Source organism: Cyprinus carpio, chromosome A16 (assembly GCF_018340385.1).
Source record: "Cyprinus carpio isolate SPL01 chromosome A16, ASM1834038v1, whole genome shotgun sequence".
Lineage (NCBI taxonomy): Eukaryota > Metazoa > Chordata > Actinopteri > Cypriniformes > Cyprinidae > Cyprinus > Cyprinus carpio.
Genome location: NC_056587.1, coordinates 14,673,463 through 14,693,606, shown reverse-complemented (window position 1 = coordinate 14,693,606; position 20,144 = coordinate 14,673,463). Strand labels below are relative to the sequence as shown.

At 36.4% G+C, this 20,144-nt stretch overlaps 1 protein-coding gene across 12 annotated transcripts in view; it reads left to right on the top strand.

Annotated features, from left to right (window-relative positions):
• The window catches only part of LOC109065034 (receptor-type tyrosine-protein phosphatase U-like), a 190,772-nt gene that overhangs the window by 44,617 nt on the left and 126,011 nt on the right, over positions 1–20,144 (top strand). For all 12 annotated transcript variants that reach the window (XM_042772875.1, XM_042772872.1, XM_042772871.1 and 9 more), the window contains exon 2: positions 16,247–16,375. In XM_042772875.1, the coding sequence (XP_042628809.1) occupies positions 16,247–16,375 (129 nt within the window). The remainder of the gene's footprint in view (positions 1–16,246; positions 16,376–20,144) is intronic.

Below are 20,144 nucleotides of genomic sequence, written 5' to 3'. Positions count from 1 at the left end.
CGCTCTTGCGGGAGAAATGCCCATATAAGGAGTTCCACCTTTCATTACTTAATGAAGAGCCACGATCGAAAAAAAAAAACCTTCTGAAATTTGTAAGAAACCCGAAAGTGTGTATTTGGCACAAAAATAATCTGTTATACGTCCAAATCATTTTTTTTAAACTTTGGCCATACTTAGCATGAGAATCCAACTCAGTGTAAATAACTCTGAATGCATGAAACAGCATTAGACCTCCCCTATAATTTTTTGTTGGTTCATTTTGTTTGATTCATTTTGTTTGTTAATTTGTTTGGTCGCTCATTCAATGTGGCATTGTTTATTTTTGTTTGTCCGATTATTTGTTGGTTCATTTGTGTTCATTCATTTGGTCATTCATTCATTCATTTTATTTGTTCATTCATTGAAAAAATTAAGTACAAATATTTATCTTTAACTACACATCATATGAACAACAGATCAGTCTCATAATTGTTTGATTCACTAAACAGAAATTACTTAAAAGAGTCTGTTCGGGAATAGTTTTGACTATGCTGGTTGCTGTGGTTTATTCCATTGTGTCCGAATCTCAATATTATTTTGTAAGGTGTTGTATCATTATTGTTTGTGGAGAAAACCCTTTCTTATTTTCACTTATCAAACATAATATTTTGAGATTATTTCAGTAAAACAGAATAATTAAAATCAGTGTTTGTTACAAAAGGTGTATGTGGCTTAATTTCAAAGAAGCCTCAGGGTCAGACTCGATAAGGAGACAAGCTAACTGCTGCCTACACTGTCAGTGTTTTAGAGAGGTACTCAGTGCAGGACAGACATAGGTGCGCTCTGTTTAAAATGGCTTTGGGTTTCTCTTTGATGTCACCAGGTGTAATGCACTACAACAGCACATAGAGCGTGTGGTAATAGGCAGGGAAATTCAAATTCCAGCTGTGTTCATGTTAGGTGCTTGGGATGAGGTTAGCTTTGACTTTGTGACTCAGTAACTGGATACAATATAAAATGGGAGTCTCTAGAGTCACCTCTGATTAGGAAATTCAATTTAAATTGAAAGTTGGGCTCTGACTTTGTGCACCCTGTGAAGAGCTAGAGAGAGTCCAATCATTGGCTTTATTATCAAAATAAGATGGATGGGATATGTTGGGACCACAGCTCAAGTTGAATTATGGGTATTACTCCGATCAGGCTAGATGATCATAAATTGCTGTTCACTAAACTACAAGGGTCTTTTTAGGGAGATTTGGACCAGGTGAAATATGAGTAGAGTTAGTAAAAAAACAAACAAACAAAAACAACAACAACAACATTCCTTGTTTACTACTAAATGAAGTAGTAGAGTAATTGCTAACTACAGTTAGTACAGCCAGAGTTCACCTCTTTAAAACTGAGTACTTTGGTAGCACTTTATTGTAAAAATTAATAAGCATAACTTAATGCCTCTGGTACCATGAGAATTTTTTTTTTTTTACAACATTTAATAATTTTGTGTATTTATTTATATTTTTTAAAAATATATTTTGACATTGTAAATTAACAATTAAACAATTAATAGTTTTACAATTTAAACAAATATTTGTCAATGTGAATTCTACATATACTAATAGATTTTTACATTGTATAAATTAATATCAAATAAATAAATTGTGTATATAAATTTATATTTTATTTATACAATGTATTAATAATTTATACAATGTTTAGTTTATTACTTTATGTAGAATTAACATTAATGAAAATGTATAAATGTTGTTCAATTATTAATTATCTAATGTTAGCTATTGCATTAACTAATGTTAATGAATAGGACTTTGTTGTAAAGTGCTACCAGCTGTTTTACCAAATAGATTCACTATTATTATTATTATTATTATTGTTATCAAGTAAAATAACAGCATCTAAGCATCCAAAATATCTTCTAAGAAAGTCTTTGGAGACTTTGAGATGATATTGTGCAGTTATGCTAAATGACAGGTTTGTCTTCTACAGGATGATATTTGTGCTACTTCATTAATGCTCAGATTCTAAATAATTCATGTTCAATTAAAAATGGCAACACAACTATCTTTTTCACAGCTTGCAGTAGGAAGTGACTTTCTCATTATCTCCATGGCAGGCCATTGCTGTGGATCATCATCTATTCGTGCTTGTTTTTAAAAGTCGTGCACAAGCCCCACAGCAGTGCAGCAGACGTGAAAAAGAAAAAAAGGAGACCGGCGAAGATTAATTATCTTGGGATTTTGGAAGAAAGGAAACATGTAATCTTTTCACCCTCTTTGATAGCACTTACTACAATCTGAAGTTACCGGCTCCTTTTACATCAGAGCACAATGTAGTGAAAAATAGGCCAGAGAGGTTCAGCTCTTTTAAAGTCATTGTATAAATCCCCCTTCTTTATCATACAAGAAGTGAGACACAACTCCACCACACAAATCCAGATTAGCAGCTGAAGAGAAAGTCTGGCTTCAGATGAAAAGCGAAAAGTGGTGAGTTAAAGTGATTAGCTGTGTCCTTGCTGGAAAGTGTCAGTTGGAATGGGTGCAGAAGCTTGGGATAGTGTCCTTGATTGGCTAGGCTACTAAATCTCTTGCTGTTTGTAAACCCTGCAGCTAGCTCTGTAGCATCTAGAATGGCTTGTTACCCAGGAGTTGAGGCATTGATTGGCACTAACAAGCCTTATAGTTTCAGTCTAGAATGCTAGACTGATTGCTGACTGGGAAAAGGTAGACTTGGATAGCAAACTGGGTTCAACTGCTGCCTTCAAGTCATGCTGGGAAGTTCCTACTTCCATACTACGTTCTGTTCAACTCATAATAGTCAATGGATTTTTTTCTCAACCAAAACATCACACTATAAATGTAACATTTGGTTATATTGTGATGTTTTGGCTGAAAAAAAAAAAAACATTGACCATTTTTTGTATTTGTGCTCAAGTAAATTAGTATTAATTGAGAGCTTTATCACTGTTCTTCAGCAACAGTCCACAAAATGAAAAAAAAAAAAAAAAAAACTGTACATTCAGCATTCACACTTATTGTACATTTAGCATTTACAGTTATGATTAATACCAATTTTCTTCAGTCATGTTTTCAGACAACTAACTAGTCTTTCTATTTTTGTGGCATTAAAAACGTCTACATTATAAAACTGATCTGAGATCAGGTAAAAACCATGTAGACACTGGTTTATGGTTTCACTGAGATCATCCCTTATGGTGAACCATTGATATTTTGAAATGTTTACACTGTTATGATGTAATAAAATCTTGTTTATTGAAATCATGTGCCTTTTGGCATTTTAAGACATGCTCCGAACCACTGGTTCAAAACAAAAGATTCACAAAGGTTTTGAAGCTTCACGAGGCAGTGCTTTGAAAGCATCCATCTTTAATCGATGCCTCCAACTTGGACAATTCCCAGTGGTAATTATGTCTTTTTTATGGTGATATTGTGTGTAATTATAATCACTCCGTGACTTGAAGACAGCATCAGCTTATCTAGGTTTAATATGTATTGAGCTTCACTCTAATGTATGTTGTGCTTTGCAATGTGAAATTTGTCCAAGCTAAAGTCATGTATGAGTAATTTTATTTACAACAAGGAACAGATGGCATGGAACGCATTCGGCAAGTGAGTCTGTTCTCCTTCACCTGTTTCCTTGTCAAGGTTCTGTAGCAGAGCCACTGCCAGTCACATGGAGCATATGGCCACTGCTCAAACTTTAATTACCCAATAAACCCTAGAAATACAACCCTAGAAATGCCAGGCTGTTGATGTTTGAATTTCTTCCATTTTATGTCAGCTCGTCGCTTCTGACGCAATGTCGGACTCACCACATGAGTTGTCCAGTGGCTTGGTTTGCCTGGTGAAAACTCGTTGTGATCCAGTGGTATTTTCAAAAACAGCCATGAGCTGTGAGATGATGGAGAGCAGTAGTGGGGAGCTGTAAATGAAAAGTGCAGGGGCGGGATTTTGGGAATTGCTTTTTGGTCCTGCTTGTCAGCCTCAGTGGAGAGTAGACTTTCTAACACGGCGGCTTTGAAGTACATGTCCTGGAGCGAGTTGAGGCCTGTGTCTCGACCCTCACCTTAGTGGTGCTTTTAATTAGCTTCTTAACAGCGAGTCGTGGTGGGCTCACCTGCCGCACTGCTCTGCAGGTGCCATAGACCTAAAACACTGCCCCCTGCTGAAAGCCTGACATTCCTACATGACTGTTTTCGCTTGTTTTTTACTCTTGCATCTGGTGAGTTTCCATCTGTTTTCTACTGCCGAGGTTTTAGAGACGGTCGGGTTGAACGAGTCTTCCTAGTTCATCTTTTACGTTCGCGCACTATCCTTTAGAGCTTTTCACAGTTTAAATAGTTAACCCTGGGTCATTCTGAACCCTGGGTAATTGGAATCCTGGATTATCTTGCTTATTATAATATAAAGTATTTTAAAGGTAAGAATAAAACAGCCTTTTCTTCACTCCAATTCAAATTTTCCATCACCATTTGACATTTCCCCCACAAACGCTCAAACAACTGTTTATGCAACACAGTTTTTCCTGTCCAAAGCACATTAATATAAGCACTGCGAATGGTTGTCTGTCTGTAGCCAAGCATCTAGTTGTAAGATTCTAACACCGCATCGTTTCATACTGTACAACTTTGACACCACAAAAGCGGTGCTAAACCTTTTCTGAAGCAGCAGAGTTTCATAACTCTAGGTAAGAAGCGACGCTAACCCTGCTACTGAATTGAACAAGTGTGAAAACTGTGTTTTCTGTCACCAAGCAGAATTGTAAAAGTAAATTTTTTTCAAACAGGTTTTCAGGACAGTTCCTCGGTTTCCATTGGTCAGCCAAACAGGTAGCCCCACCCCAAACTCACCCCATTGGTTGAGCTAGTTTTGCTAGGTGGAATACTCCAACAAATAGCAGTGTTTTGAAGCAAGATTTGCGCAAATCCAGGTTCATTCTCAGCGTGGATTTGCGCAGCTTGTCAGTTAACAACGGCTCTGTGTAGTTACAGCTGCTCTATGTGAAATCAAATTTACCGCTGATAAGAGAACCGGCTTTACTGACGAGATGCGCATTAATTATCGGCCGATATTTATCGTTCACCCCTAGTGTTTACACTTTCAGTTAAACTGACCTACAGATTGCTAGTAATTAAGTTGGGATGGGGAAAAAGCAGTGACATCAAAAGAAGTACAGACTTTTACACACTTTCAGGCCCTAGTATTGTCTCGAGTTCTGTGTTTTTTCTGCATGTCAATAATTCTCTTATTGTTGTCTGTATTCAAAGGGTATAGGGGTGTAAACTGTATTAATGCAAATATTTTTATATCAAAAATAATTTGTTGAGAAACGTATGAGGTGAAGCTTATACATACACTTCCGTTAAGTCTTGCTTCGGTGAAAAACATTTTTATTCAATGCCCCAGAGTTTTGATTGAGTTTGGCCTTTTTGCTATGAATTATGGTTTAATTGTCAAAGATTTCAGTAATCAGGTAATAATATGTATATGACTTCTATTGAAAGTCTATCATAGGGCTTAATTCTTCATTGTGAATGCCTTTATCATTTGGTTGACAAGACCTGGTGGGATTCAATTACAGGGAGATAAAGTGCAAAGCTTTCAGTGTTTTGAGATGTGTGAACGGATGGATATAAAGGCTTGCTAACAGTATCCTCAGCAGCAACATTGTGCTGTTAACGCAACATTTTCACATAACATTCATGGCCAGCTGGCATTTATCCAGTCAAAGGTGAAATGTTCTATAAAACATAACAGAAAACATTTCTCAGTTGAGCAAAGCATAATCGGGACATTGCTGTGGGAGTAATATTTTAAAATACTGTGTGTGCAGAAGGAGCATATCATGCTAAATTTGCCCTTTAGTTAGGTCTGCTAGTGCTCAGCATCTAGTCAGCTGTATATTCATGCACTACAACTTGCTCTGTTCTCCTCAGATTTACTAGCATGGCTGTCACGATACTGACCTGATGAGGCCTCGAGAGGATCATGCTTAGTGGACTGCCCATCTCTCATTACACAGCAACATCTTGTCAAGTAAACACAGTTGCGTTTGTTGGTTCAGCCATGTTCAGGTCATTTTTTTCTTGCTGCAGAATGAGGTTAGGTTGTTAATCTGATTCTTTAAAAAAAAAAAAATAATAATACAATTAATTACTTAATCCTGAGCAGCAAATCAGCATATTAGAATGATTTCTGAAGGATCATGTGACAGTGAAAACTGGAGTAATGGCTGTTGCCCACAGGAATGATTTGCACTTTAAAATATATTAAAATAAACAGTAATAATACATTTTAAAAAAGTAATAATATTTCTCAATATAACTGTACTGTATTTTTTTTTTATAAATAAACGTAGCCTTGGTTAGCATAAGATTTTATTTACATTAAAAAACATTTAAAACGTTTTACCGACCACAGACATTTTATTTAAAACATCTTACTGACCCCCGTTTTTTTTACTGATTACTTATTTGCTTTTTTTATTGTTACATGTAATATCTATAATTGATGACTGAACGATTTCAGATTTTGTCTTGCAAAAAATGTCAATACAGATGGCTTCTAGGGCTGCGCGATATATCGCATGTGATTGTCACGCGCATTTCGTCAGTAAATCCGGTTCCCTGATTAATTCCCAGATGAATCGCCTTCGATAATGAACGCGATATTGCGTAGCTTGTCAGTGATCTACGGCTCTGTCTATTAAATGCCGCTTCATTTGAAAGCAGGTGGTGGCGATTTAGCAGTAATCAGGGAGCCGGCTTTACTGACGAAATACGCGTGACAATCACATGCAATATATCGCCCATCCCTAATGGCTTCTTTTGAGTGGCCGGAAATGGAAAAAGATGGCAGTAACAGTATCTACCAGCAGGGGCTAACTGGATCATGCTAACCATAACCACCCATAAAACCATAAAAAATCTAGTACCATAAATCAGACCCAAATGATGTGTCACTGTTCCCCTGTTCTTCTTTACTTCTTCCATCTCCTCTCACCTCACCATTGTTGTCTTCAGCATCATAAAATGTTATTTTTCTCACTTCAAAGTGTGATTTGTCATTTTGTTGGTGGCATAGAGTAAGTCTTGCTTCAACTGCAAACAATAACACCACTCCTTTAGACTTGCATGATAACAGTTGGAAACCAAACCAGCATCGTAGTGTGTGGAGATGCCTTACTACTGTGAGAAGAGAGACTAGGTGTGTGTATGTGTGAAATGAAGAGAATGCATTGTAGCTCTGGGATGCGTGTATGTGTGTGTGTGTTTAGCTAGCAGCTGCTTATTTGGTTTTGCTGTGTCTGATTCTCTAGCGAGCCAGCATATGTAAATAGATATGTGTGACTTCAGACTGCCTGTTCCCATATCTCCATCTGTCCATCTCCATGGCTCTGTTTGGATCCTGGAGAGCGTTGCTAGCGATGTGCGTTTCCGTGGGTGTTCTGTGTGAATGCATGCATAAAAAATATGTTTAAAAAATGTCTTAAAATTAAAATACCGTCTCGTTTGCATCCACCCACCAATGACTCAAGGAAAGATGACTGGGGGCCCTTGGTGTGTGATGTAACACTGTGGAGACTTGAGTTCAGGTCATTTAGGTTTTGAGACCAAAATAGACTTGAAGCAGAAACATTTCATGCAAATTGACAGGCCTTTTGTGAGAATGTCAATACAAGTCCATTTTGTTGAGGAGTGGTATTTATTAGGTGATCTAACTTATGATTTTCACCAGGTGGAAGATAAAATGGATTAAAAAAAATAAATAAAATAGCATAGTCCAGGGGGCTCCAAACTCGGTCCTGGAGGGCCTGTGTCCTGCAGAGTTTAGCTCCAACTTACCTCAACACACCAGCCTGGAAGTTTGTAGTATGCCTACTGGTAAGACCTTAATTAGCTGGTTCAGGTGTGTTTAATTAGTGTTGGAGCTAAACTCTGCAGGACATCGGCCTTCCACGACTGAGTTTGGAGACCCCTTGCGGGGCCGATTGTAAATACTGAGACTTTAAGATGGGCTATTTTGACTAGAAACCACAGAGAACATCCTGACACTTTGCTGAAAACCACTCAGAACATCGAAGAACCAAATAAAACAGTTTTATCAGAAAATCTTTCTGTGGCTTCTCAGAAGGCAGACTATTCTCTCCACTTTTCTTACACTTTCTCTGTTTCTAATTAGTTTAATTTTCCACTGAGACACCTTTCACTTGTATTCTGGGTAGAAACTGATAGATTGAATGCTGTGGCCCCCACTGACTTGAAGATTGCTGTGATCTCGCTATTGTAACTCATGTGCTCAGAGGGACGTCATGTCTCAGGTTTTCAAACTGACACTTGCAAACACTGTGAATGTCTCTTTAAAAAAATATTTCTTGTTTATCTGTAAGACGTCTAGTTACCATTATGCAGACCTAGGGCTGCACAATTACATAAATGTTAATTATTTTCCTTGATATTGTCACACTTATTAATGTTGGTTAACAGAATTGACCATAAAATATTTATTTTTCCTTTATACAGAAATTTACCTTGGAAACCATACAGTAGGTATAACTAGTTAGTTGTTATTACTATAAAACTGACTTGTTATTAGCAGGTACCAGAATAATAAAGTGGATAAATATGTGAACATATGAATACATGATGCAAATATAAATGATATAAGAAATTAGTTTTAAATAATCAAACTTCTCTAATGCACTGCTGTCTGTAATTTTTCTTTTATGATCTGAGTCTCTTATGCTCACCAAGTCTGCATTTAATTTGTAGAAAAAAAAAACTAACATTGGGAAATATTATTACAGTTTTTAATAACTGCTTTCTATTTGGATATTTTCAAATGTAATTTATTCCTCTTATGCGAAGCTGAATTTTCAGCAGTCTTCAGTGTCACATGATCCTTCAGAAATCATTCTAATATGCTGATTTGGTGCTAAGAAACATTTCTTTTTATTGTCAATGTTGAAAACAGTTGTGCTGCTTAATATTTTTTTTTGTGGAATAGAAAGTTCAAAAGAACAAGCTGAGAACTATTTTTGAATGACATTGGTCTTTTAGTAGCATAAAAAACTTTTGTTTTCAGACTGTGATTACATTATTCACAAAAAGCAAAATCAGTGTGTTTACTACTTTAAGGAGCAATAGTAGTGTTGAATTTCATCCATTTCTGTTTGAGCATAGACAGTTTAGTTTTTACCCCCTTTCTGCTTCATAAGATTCACAGATCCCTTTTTTCATCAGCATGCTTGGTGCATTGCATGCTCTGAGATGTTACCAGCTGAAGTTTGTGTTTGTTTAATAGGAACGAAGCCTCAAGCGCTCATCTGATTGGAATCCCATTGACTGGAGCATCTTACAGACCATTCTACAGCGGGTCTTTGCAATTCTGCTCCTGGCAGCCTTCCAGCACTGTACATTTTAGGGGCCTAACTAATCTGAAACCCCACATCCAGATCATGTAGAAACCTATAATAAGAAATTCTAATCTTGTCATTTGTTAAAATAGAGGAGAAATCCTAAAACATGCAGTGTTGTCCCCAAAAATATGGGATTGAGAAACACTGTTGTAAAGTGTTCACCACATTTCTTTGAAATCTATGTATTTAACCTTATCTTTTGAAAGAAAGTATTTTGGCAAAGCATTGATATCCTTGGCTTCCTGCATTATGCTGTGTTTAAATAATATATCGTCTTTTTTTAAAGTCGCTGTGCTCCTAGGTGGAGTGCAATATCAGAGACAAAAGATTAGCATAGTAGGGGATGGGAAAGAATAAATACACTATTCACTGTATGACATGAGCATAATTTCACACCAGTCCAGATACCTGCAGATGCCTATTAGAAAGAGCTACTTTAAACGCAAAATGACTGTCACACTTGACAAATTAGTCTTTAAGAGGACAAGTCTTTCCAAAGAAACTTTAAATAAATTAGAGTACAGGTGCACTTGCAAGCTGCGAATGCAATACAACGTTAGTAACCCCACTGATATGAAAATGGAACAAAACAGCTTTTTGAAAATGTCTATTAACCTCCAGACAGGCTTTGTATGAGCTATACTTCTGGCAAAGTTCTAAACTGGCAGTTCTTGCTAAGAATATTACGACTTGCAGCCACTTCCTGTGACTGAGAAGTTCAGTAGGTCTCAATACACAGCTATTGATCTGCAGCAGCTGTATTGACACAGGACGTCCTGCAGGTGCAAGGATGAGCTCTGCCCAATCTGGGCTCCAGCCAATGAGATCCCAATGATGCATCTTCTTATTTCGTATTCTGACAGTCAGTCTGGGTCTGTTAAGTCTGTGAATGCGCTGCCAGACAGACTTCTCATTTGGATTTGGCGATGGCTGTCTCAGGAGTGCCTTCTTCCACTTAGCCTCAGGTGCTAACATGTTTCTCAACCTTATTGAGTCGAGCAAATACATAACGGGAGTTTGGAATTTTTCAGTTAAACTTTTTGGATGGTGACCCTAAAACATTTTGCATTTAAAGTTTATCCTTGTCATTACATATTACAATGGTTGAGGTAATGAGGTAACATGCCCTTGTGGCTCTCTGGTTAATTGAACTTATTCTGTTTTTGCTACAGGCATGTTGACGACTTCATGTGTTGCATGGTCATGCAGCACGGCCACTATAGTCTGATTCTCGAATGAGTGATTCTTTTGAGCTGGTTCTTTTAGCAAATCATATTCATAGAGTGTAACCAGTGGAATCAAATTGGCAAATAAATGAAGATTTTGAGATACTTAAAATTAATAATAATAATAATAATAAAATAATAATTAAATATCATAGGTAGCAACCAGTGGAGTCAGATTGCTGAATGAATTAATCTTTTAAGATGTTTCTTTTTTTAGTAAATCAAAGTCATGCAGCACAACAAATAGGGTAAGATTGCAGAACAAGCTATTTTTTTTTGGGAGGCCAGTTCTTTTTTAGTAAATAAGAATCATAGCATGTTCAGTGTATTTTGTAGACCAGTTCTTTAACAAATGACTCTCCTGAGCTGGTTCTGTTCAGTGAATTAAAAACATACAACATGACCAGTGATTCCTAAATGAATGACTCTTTAATGAATTGGTTGAATCAGTAAATAAATGAATCGCGTCATTGTACTATTATTTATATACTATTATATTATTTATCAATATTTTAAATTAGATATTAGATTTAAATTTTTGCATTTTAAATTCAAGTTTAAATTCATTTTTTTCTTTTGTCACGTTTGTTAGTTTTTTTTAATTAATTTCTATTCAGTTTTAGTAATTTTAGTTCTTAAACTTATTTTATTTCAGTTAGTTGCCAAGACAGCATTTTTCCATATATTATTTATATTTTACTATTATACTTCATTTATTCATATTTTATTATTATATTGTATTTATTTCAGCTTTGAATGACTGAAATTAGAAATTTTCTAATTAGTTTTGCTGTAGTTTTAGTTAATAATAACAACATTGGAATAATCGATTGAATAAGTTTTTGGCTTAATTAGTATTTTTTATATACATTTTGGGCCAGTTTTTGGATTGCATTGCTGCTCTCAAATTAAGTGTTGCCTTGCGGCCAACCATGAAGTATGTTCGAGATTCAGCGCATCAGACTTTCCAATTGTTTGCACTTTGGTGGCACTATAAGACAAGACCCAATAAGGTCATTGTATTTTTCACAAAGTGCTAGTCTACAGTAGCACATCTATCTTAGGCTCAGTGTTACATGCATTATGGAAAGAATCTGCGATATTTCCTCCACTCTGTATGGCTGCCACTGTGTTAGTTTGGACTCCCTCATTAAATCCAGGGGTAGGAAATGAAATGCATTCATTGTGAGTTCTAAGAAAGGATGAATGGCCTTGCAGTAAAGTGGCGAGAGACTTCCCTGCTTAACACAAACACGGTTTGTCTTTGTCTTGATTCTTGGTTTGGGGCTGTGCGCCAGGATGCTAATGAGGCTAGCGGAGGAGCTAGGCTGAGGCCCAGAAAGCTGCAGCACTTTTCAGCAACGTGCCTCAGCAGTGAAGGAATGTCTGATTAACACAGGAGCGGGTTTCTACGGCTGGCAAAAGCACGGGGAAGCTAAAAGCTAGTTCGTATGGAATGGTGTCTTCTCTCAGTACTCACGAGATGTAAATCAAAGAGCTGGTGCTCTTTGAGGAGAGAGGCAAAGAAACTAATTAATTTCGAATCCCATAAATTACTTAGCCTTGGTTAAAAATGAGTTAGCTCAGCAAAAGGACCATCATGTTGGACTGTTAATGACAACAAATGATTTTTCAGCTACGGAGAATTGTTTTTCTCAGGAAAATATAGGAAACTCACCTTTTTGTACCACATGTGGCAGTTGGGATTGTGTTAACCATTGGTGGCAGGCGACAACTGACCTAACAGAATGTTATACAGTCACAATGGGGATGCCTACAACTATGTGTGTGTATAAAAAGATGTGGATGATGTGCTAAACTGCATTTAGGATGCAGTCGTTTTGTTTCTGGCTTATTGAAATGCAGTATGACTGGGGAGAAGAATCTAGTTTATGAAAAAATAAAACTCAGAAGGCAAGTTGAGGTTCGGTTAGGATGCACATTTCAAAGTGGGACACACTTTAAATATCCCTTGGCAAGGTAGTGCTAACCCTGGAAGCATTGTTAAACAAATTGCCTCTCTCTAACATTACTGCTGTAGATAAATCTGAGACATTCCCCTGATCCTCTGACAACATCCTATTTGTCTTGTCCCTGCTCTTTTCTCTGTAGTAGAACCCCAGCTAGCTAGCAAGCAGATCCTTACAACCTCTAAAGACATAACATTTTGTGGTACAGATTAAATCTGTACTGTTTACAGCAGATCTATGCTGTCAGATTTAGTGCTTTGATCTGTATCATTGCTTCTGAGTTTCAGATGAGGTGTAGGTACATCTTTAGCAAAAAAGTTTTTGGTGTTCCCAAAGCAAAACACGATAACACTGTAAATTGGTTAAAAGCATAAAAAAAAGAAGAGGATTGGAATGAATCTGATTCTTCATCCGCAGGTTTTAAGATATTGATAGCCTGAATTCATCAGGATTCATTGGTGTGTTCTTAGAGGGCTCAGACGAGCCAATTCTTCAAATTTTTAATAAAGGCTAATAACCGCCTAACTCTCCAAAGGGAACTTGTTCACATTAATAAACAAAACAAGCGGATGAGCCTGCACACACAAAAGCCTCTATGCTCTCTAGCCAAGGGGCTTTCAACCCTGGCAGTGGCTCAAGCCTGATGTTTTCTCTGTGTTGTGTTGCTGTGCCAAATTATATTGTAATTACTTATTGGAGGCAGTTTTGACAAGGCTGAGGCAAGGGGCTAGGGGGAGCAGAGATGAGGACTTGATTGTTGTTTTTCAGTCATGATGGTGAATCGTTTGTGCTTGCCTTCAAAATGATGTGTACTAATGGAAAGAAAAGCTGGGTGTTCCATGTTTCTCTCAGGATCTTCTCAGAATGTTTCAGATGTCTTTTGCTTTGGTAGAAGAGGAGTAATTGCCTAAATAAGGTCTCAGTTTGTCAGCTTTGGTATCTTTTCCCACTCCTACAGAAACTGATCCCTGTGCTAAGCTGTTAGTGAATGGCGTGAATGAATCCTACTGGGACAGAAGCTCTGGGAAGTTTCTCTCCTTCTTTTGTTCTCTCAGATATACTGGCTCACATGAGTAATAGGGATCTGATTTGCAAGAAATGTAATGATTCTGGTTCTGATTCAGATTCCACTCAACAATTATGCAATTCTAATTCTTATGTATTCTATTTATGAATCCTTTTTTTTAGTTTTTGAGTAGTGAGATGGCTGTAAATAGATCTTACCATATGCTAAACTTTTTTAGTACTTGTTTAGTAAGTGTGAGTCATTTCTCTGATTCAGACTTGTGAGTCATGGATTGATTAATGGGAAGGATTTAGTTTTGACACTTCTGGGTTGTTTACAATTGCTAGGTGACGTCACAAATTTGTGTGTTAATATTGAATTCAATTTATGTGCACATCAAAGGTGTCCAGCTGTGAATATGATTTTACAATATTTATAATTTATTATTGTTTTGAGTCTTGTCTTAAACTTACATAGCTATTTCTGTACTGATTTCTTCCATACATACATTTCTTCGGATTACCAATGTTGAAAACATTTATGCTGCTTAATATTTTTATGGAAACTGATACTTTGTTTTCAGTATTCTTTGATGAATAGAAAGTTCAAAACTGCTTTTATTTGAAATAAAATTATCTTGTAACATAAATGTCTTCACTGTCACTTTTAATCAGTTTAATGGTTCCATTCTGAATAAAAGTATGGATGTCTTAAAAAAAAAAAAAAAAATATATATATATATATATATATACACATACACACACACACACAGTATGCACAGTAGTTAATAATAACTCATAAAGAACTTTAGGTTGGCTACAATAAAACTACTATTGAAACACAATTAAACATCTATTATGCAAGCACAGGTGCTTTTGAAATGAAAAATACAAGCAACCAATTTGTTCTACTAGCCAGATGTAAAACCATCCTCATTTGTCCATTGTGGGGGCAGCCCCAGAGGTGGCAGTAATGAGGCAGTCAGCTGTGAGGGTCACCTTGATGTCATAGTTATTGTTAAAGCCATTGCCTGCATGGTTTCTCTCCCCTCTGCCCCGTCTGCTTTGACTTGGCTCAAGTCAGCAGCACGTGACTGGGATTTGTGGACTGCCCACTGCTGCCCGCTCTTTCTCACCCTACACGGCTAATGTGAGGGACCACAGCAGATGTGGTGCGGTGCTCAGGCTGTGCCACATTAAGCCGTTGCCCTGAGGTCACGAATGCGCTGCGTATTAAATTAATAACGTGGAACTGAAATTAGATGCAGGCTGAGAAGTTTAAGAAGTCCCTGATGGATTAGAATAATGGTTTGGAATAGTTACAGAAAGCTTAAAGGGATACACCACCCCAAAATAAAAATTTTGTCATTAATCACTTACCCCCATGTCGTTCCAAACCCGTAAAAGCTGTGTTCCTCTTCGGAACACAATTTAAAAATTTTTGGATGAAAACCGGGAGGCTTGTGACTGTCCCATAGACTGCCAAGTAAAATACACTGTCAATGTCCAGAAAAGTATGAAAGACATCGTCAGAATAGTCCATCTGCCATCAGTGGTTCAACCGTAATGTTATGAAGCGACGACAATACTTTTTGTACAAGAATAAAACAAAAATCCGAACACGAACGAAGCTTTTACGGGTTTGGAATGTCATGGGGGTAAGTGATTAATGACAAAATTTTCATTTTGGGGTGGAGTATCCCTTTAAAGTATTAGTTGACACTTTATTCAAGGCCTAACAGGAAGTTTGTAAACTGTTAAGTGAACATTTTTTGAATGTTACTTGTGTAGTAATTGACATGGTATTTCAACCAGTGGTGATTTTTAAAGAGCAGGGTGGTCACTGGTAAATTTACTGGCAATAAACATAAATTTAAATAATTTTCATATTATTATTATTATTTTATAATATATCAGTTAATGTACTATGTTAGTGAATGAATGAATAAATATTTTTATTAAAATAATATTTTTAATAAATAATACTGACACGGCTGGCAGTGTATTCACTGTAATACACAATGAACTGTTCCTTGCAGATCTCAGTGTTGGTGTTGTAAGTCTTCAGTCAGTATTGATGATTGATTGGCAGAGGTGACGGGTATGTGTGTGTCCTTGGAGATGATGTGTGTGAGAGCGGTGTGTCTTGAATGGAGACATGATTGCTTTGGCGAATGGCTGTCTGGCTAAAGAGCTGGTGTTGGAAATGTATGTGGGTGTGCAGTCTGGCACCTCTCACTCTGCACAAACAGAAATCAGATCACAGAGGTCTGCATGATGAAACAGAGCCCCAAATAACACACGACTGCTTAATTAGGCTGTCGGGCCGGGGGTCCTAGTACATCCGTCTGCAGCCATATTAACCACTCCAGAGGATTGAGTTGTCGTATTGTAATGCACATTTTAGTGTCAACAAATTGTGGATCAAATGTTGTCCAAATGAAATGTTATTGCCCTGGAGGTTTTTAAATATACGGCCAGACGCTTTTAATAATTCATGTACAGAGACTTGTCAGGTTAAGCAGGAAGCACGTATCCTGGCCGTTTAAGGTTTTTAATGAGAGGAAATCACAGACTTGCATCAAGACCGATAACATGTTTTGCTTCTCTCGGCAGCGGGCTGCACGTTTGATGAGGACTCCGACCCCAGTCTGTGTGAGTTCAGCCAAGGGGAGGAGGATGACTTTGATTGGCAGCTGTTCCGCGCTCATGCCTCGCCACACTCCTCCTCTGATCTCCTGCGTGGTAAGTCTGCCCAGCATTGCCCAGTCTTATTCTGCAAGTTTATTTCACACTGTGTCACACCGTGGACATGTCCATCTCGGATGGCCTCCTACTGGCCTCATCAGTGACAGGCGGAAGGACAGCCCCCATCACAGCATGCTGTTTATTTATTTTTTCTTGTTTTATTTGTAGTTTTGTTAAAAATAAAAATAAAAATAAAAATAGGGGGAAAAGTGTAAGATGTGCGATATCAGCTCATGTGTTTGTATTTCATCAAATCTACCGACAACCTTGACATTATCATAAAAAAATTCTAATATGTTATTATTTGTCTGTATTTATTATGAATAATAATAGTAATAATAATAATAATATTTTTATTTTATTAAAAATCAAGTTTAAAAAAGTAACAATTAACAGATCAGTTTAGTTTTAAAATTGTGTTGGTATTATTCGCAATAAAGTGGTACATTTTCAAAACTTAGAAAAACTTTCACAAAACTCAATCAAAAATGCAGTTTTAATGCTTATCTGTCACACAAAATCACAAAGTACCTTTTGCTACACTTAACTGTAATCTAAAGAAAAATCAATAATGAGTTTTTGTTAAGAAAATAAAAAATATTATATGTATTTTGTTTTGTTTTTAGTTAAATATTACATTTTATGTATATAATATTTTTTATTATTGTTTTTAAAATCCCATATTTATTATTATTAATATTATTATATTATTATAACTGTAAACTGTGCACAGTTAATATTGCAACATCTTCTGACTGCCTTGTTAATATTATTGTTATATTATTTATTGAATAAATGAGGCTTTTGTTATTAAAACTATTAATGTTTTTTTCAATATTTTAGATTCAGATTATTATTTTAGATTAAAAATAACAATAATAATTAAAGCTGCAAGCAGCGATTACCGGGGTTCAAGCACATTAAGGCCTCTGAGGTGGTCTCGGCCAACCTGGATGTATGGATGACAGTTAAACACATCCAAAATGGAGAACAGGCTAACAGACAGACACACACACTGAAAGTAAATTATTAGACTAATATATTAATACTCTATAAGCATATGCACACACACATACATATATACAAAGACAAAGACACACATACATGCACACACATTTTGTTGCAGATATAGGTATTTGAAATAAGTGATAGGTGACAATAAACTTATTGCAAGTCTTCTCTTTTTAAGAGTTTAGATGTCATTTTCAGGTTTCACTCTAATCATAATCTGACAAAATTGTAAAAACTGATATTTCTGTATGAACAAAATCATTAACGTTGACTCAGTGAGATTTAAAATGTTATAACAGTTAATTTATTAATGTTTTGGCATGAATTCATGAAACCTTTGAACAGTACTGTTTAACTTAGCTGAATGAGACCATTAGTGGTCTTCCGCTGCCATCTAGTGGTAATAAAATGCATTTACTCAAACAACACTCTGTGTTTTTAAACATAATTGTTATAGTGTTATTTTTTTGCCCAATCTTTCTTAAATTTTGCATGCTTGTTTAGAATGAAATTATGCATTATTTTTACACAGTTTTGATAATTGGTGGGCTTTCTGTTTGTATTAATAGGCCTTTGTGTACACTATGAAAAGAACATATAAAAAAATTACTGGTTTATAGTTGTTCAAATGCACTTGTTCAACATGTTTTTGATAATTATTGACCTTCAGAGTCTAGAGAATTGTACTTCAGTGGTTTTATTGATTTTCAGCTTAAAGCCTTGGATTAGTTTGCCAAAGTAACTTTTTAAAATAATCTTGAATATTTAATTAACAGCTTTATTGACAACATTGGTCCCAGAGGCAAAGTTGTTCAGAATGAGGACATCTATCATATGATATGAAGATCTAGTGTTTGTGTGAATATATGAGCATTTTCAACCAATTTGAGGCCATTTACCATATAAATCTTTTGTTTTTGAGGCCTTTTCTACTGTGATAGCGCCACCTATGGTTTGATTTCCATGAAACTTTGCATGCTTGTTCAGAGTCATCTGACACATGTTTTCACCCAAGTTTCGTAAAGTTTTGAGTTTTCATTTAGGTTTTATAGGCTTTTGGGTATTTTGGCCACGCCCCTTTTCTAAATTAAGCTGTTATAGCTAACCAAAGTACAAAATTCAACATTTTTTTTTATAATTATTGATCTAGAGAGTCCCGAGAATCGTTCTGTAGTGGTTTGATCGAGATTAAGAGAAAAACCTAGGACTAGTTTGCAAAAGTAAGTTTTTAACTTATTTGTGAATATTTAATGAACGATTTGATTGACAGCATTAGGCCCAGAGGCAAAGTTGTTCATAATGAGGAGATCTATTTTAAGATATGAAGATCTCGTGTTTGTGTGAATATATGAACATGTTCTACAATTTGAGGTCATTTTCTGTAGAAATCTTGTGTTTTTTGATGCCCTCTTAACTTATAGCGCCACCTATGGTCCGATCTCCATGAATCTTTGTATGCTTGTTAAGAGTCATCTGCTACATGTTTCCACCAAGTTTCATAAAGTTTTGAGTTTTCATTTAGGTTTTATAGGCTATTGGGTATATTTGGCCACGCCCCTTTTAAAAATTACCCAGTTATAGCTAACCAAAGGACAAAATTCAATTTTTTTTTTTGATAATTATTGATCTAGACAGTCCAGAGAATATTACTGCAGTGGTTTGGTTCTGATTGGGCGAAAAAACCTAGGACTAGTTCGCAAAAGCAGGTTTTAAACATATTTGTGAATAATTAATGAACGATTTGACTGACAGCAATGGTTCTTGAGGCAAAGTTGTGCATTATGAGGAGATCTATCAAATGATATGCATATTGTGTGAATCTGTGTAACACCACGTGATTACTGAGCCAAAAAACTCGTTAGCGCCAACTAGTGTCCGATTTCTTTCAAAATTCTTACAGACCTTTAGGGCCATGAGTCGAACATGCCCACTGAGTTTCGTTCCGATCAACCTCTGTTAACCTTGTTTAATAGGTGCTTAAATTTGTTTGGCCAATGGCGGCCATGTTTTTTGAGATATGCAAATGTCCTCATAGACACTTGTGCCCCTTCAGACAAAGACACTGCATACCAAGTTTCAAGTCGATCAGACGAATGGTTGCCTAGTTATAGTTATTTATGTGTTTTTTCTATTTTATAGCGCCCTCAAGTGGCAGAGATGCGCAATTTTTTTTATTTGACCAAAGATTGAGCTTATAAACATGTGTACCAAGTTTGGTGAAAATATCTCATTCCATTCAAGAGTTACAGCTAAAATAACAGTTGGCTAACGTTAGCATAGACGCTTTTTGGTGTACTGTTTCGCGCGGAAATTGAAATTTCTACTTTTTTTTGATAATTATTGATATTCAGTGTACAGAGAATATTTCTGCAGTGGTTTGGTTTGGATCAGGTGAAAAACCTAGGACTAGTTCGCAAAAGTAGGTTTCGGATATAACACAATTTTGCGGAAAAACCGTGCGTCGTAGAGCAAAAATTTCGGACTCCACTTTTGTTCGGACTGACCCAAGGATTAAAACGATGTAAAGTTTTTGAGTCTACGTCAAACGGTTTTACGACTGCGGGCCAAAAATGTCTGAAATTTTTGTATTTTGCGCGCTGTAGCGCCCCCGTTAGGCCGATTGGGCCGGTTCTTTGCGCCTGAGTAGCGAGCAAGACTACTACCTTTTGACCAAGTTTCAGCTCTCTAGGCCTTACGGTTTGGTCTGCCCGTTCAGTTTTAGGGCGGAAGAATAATAATAATAATAATAATAATA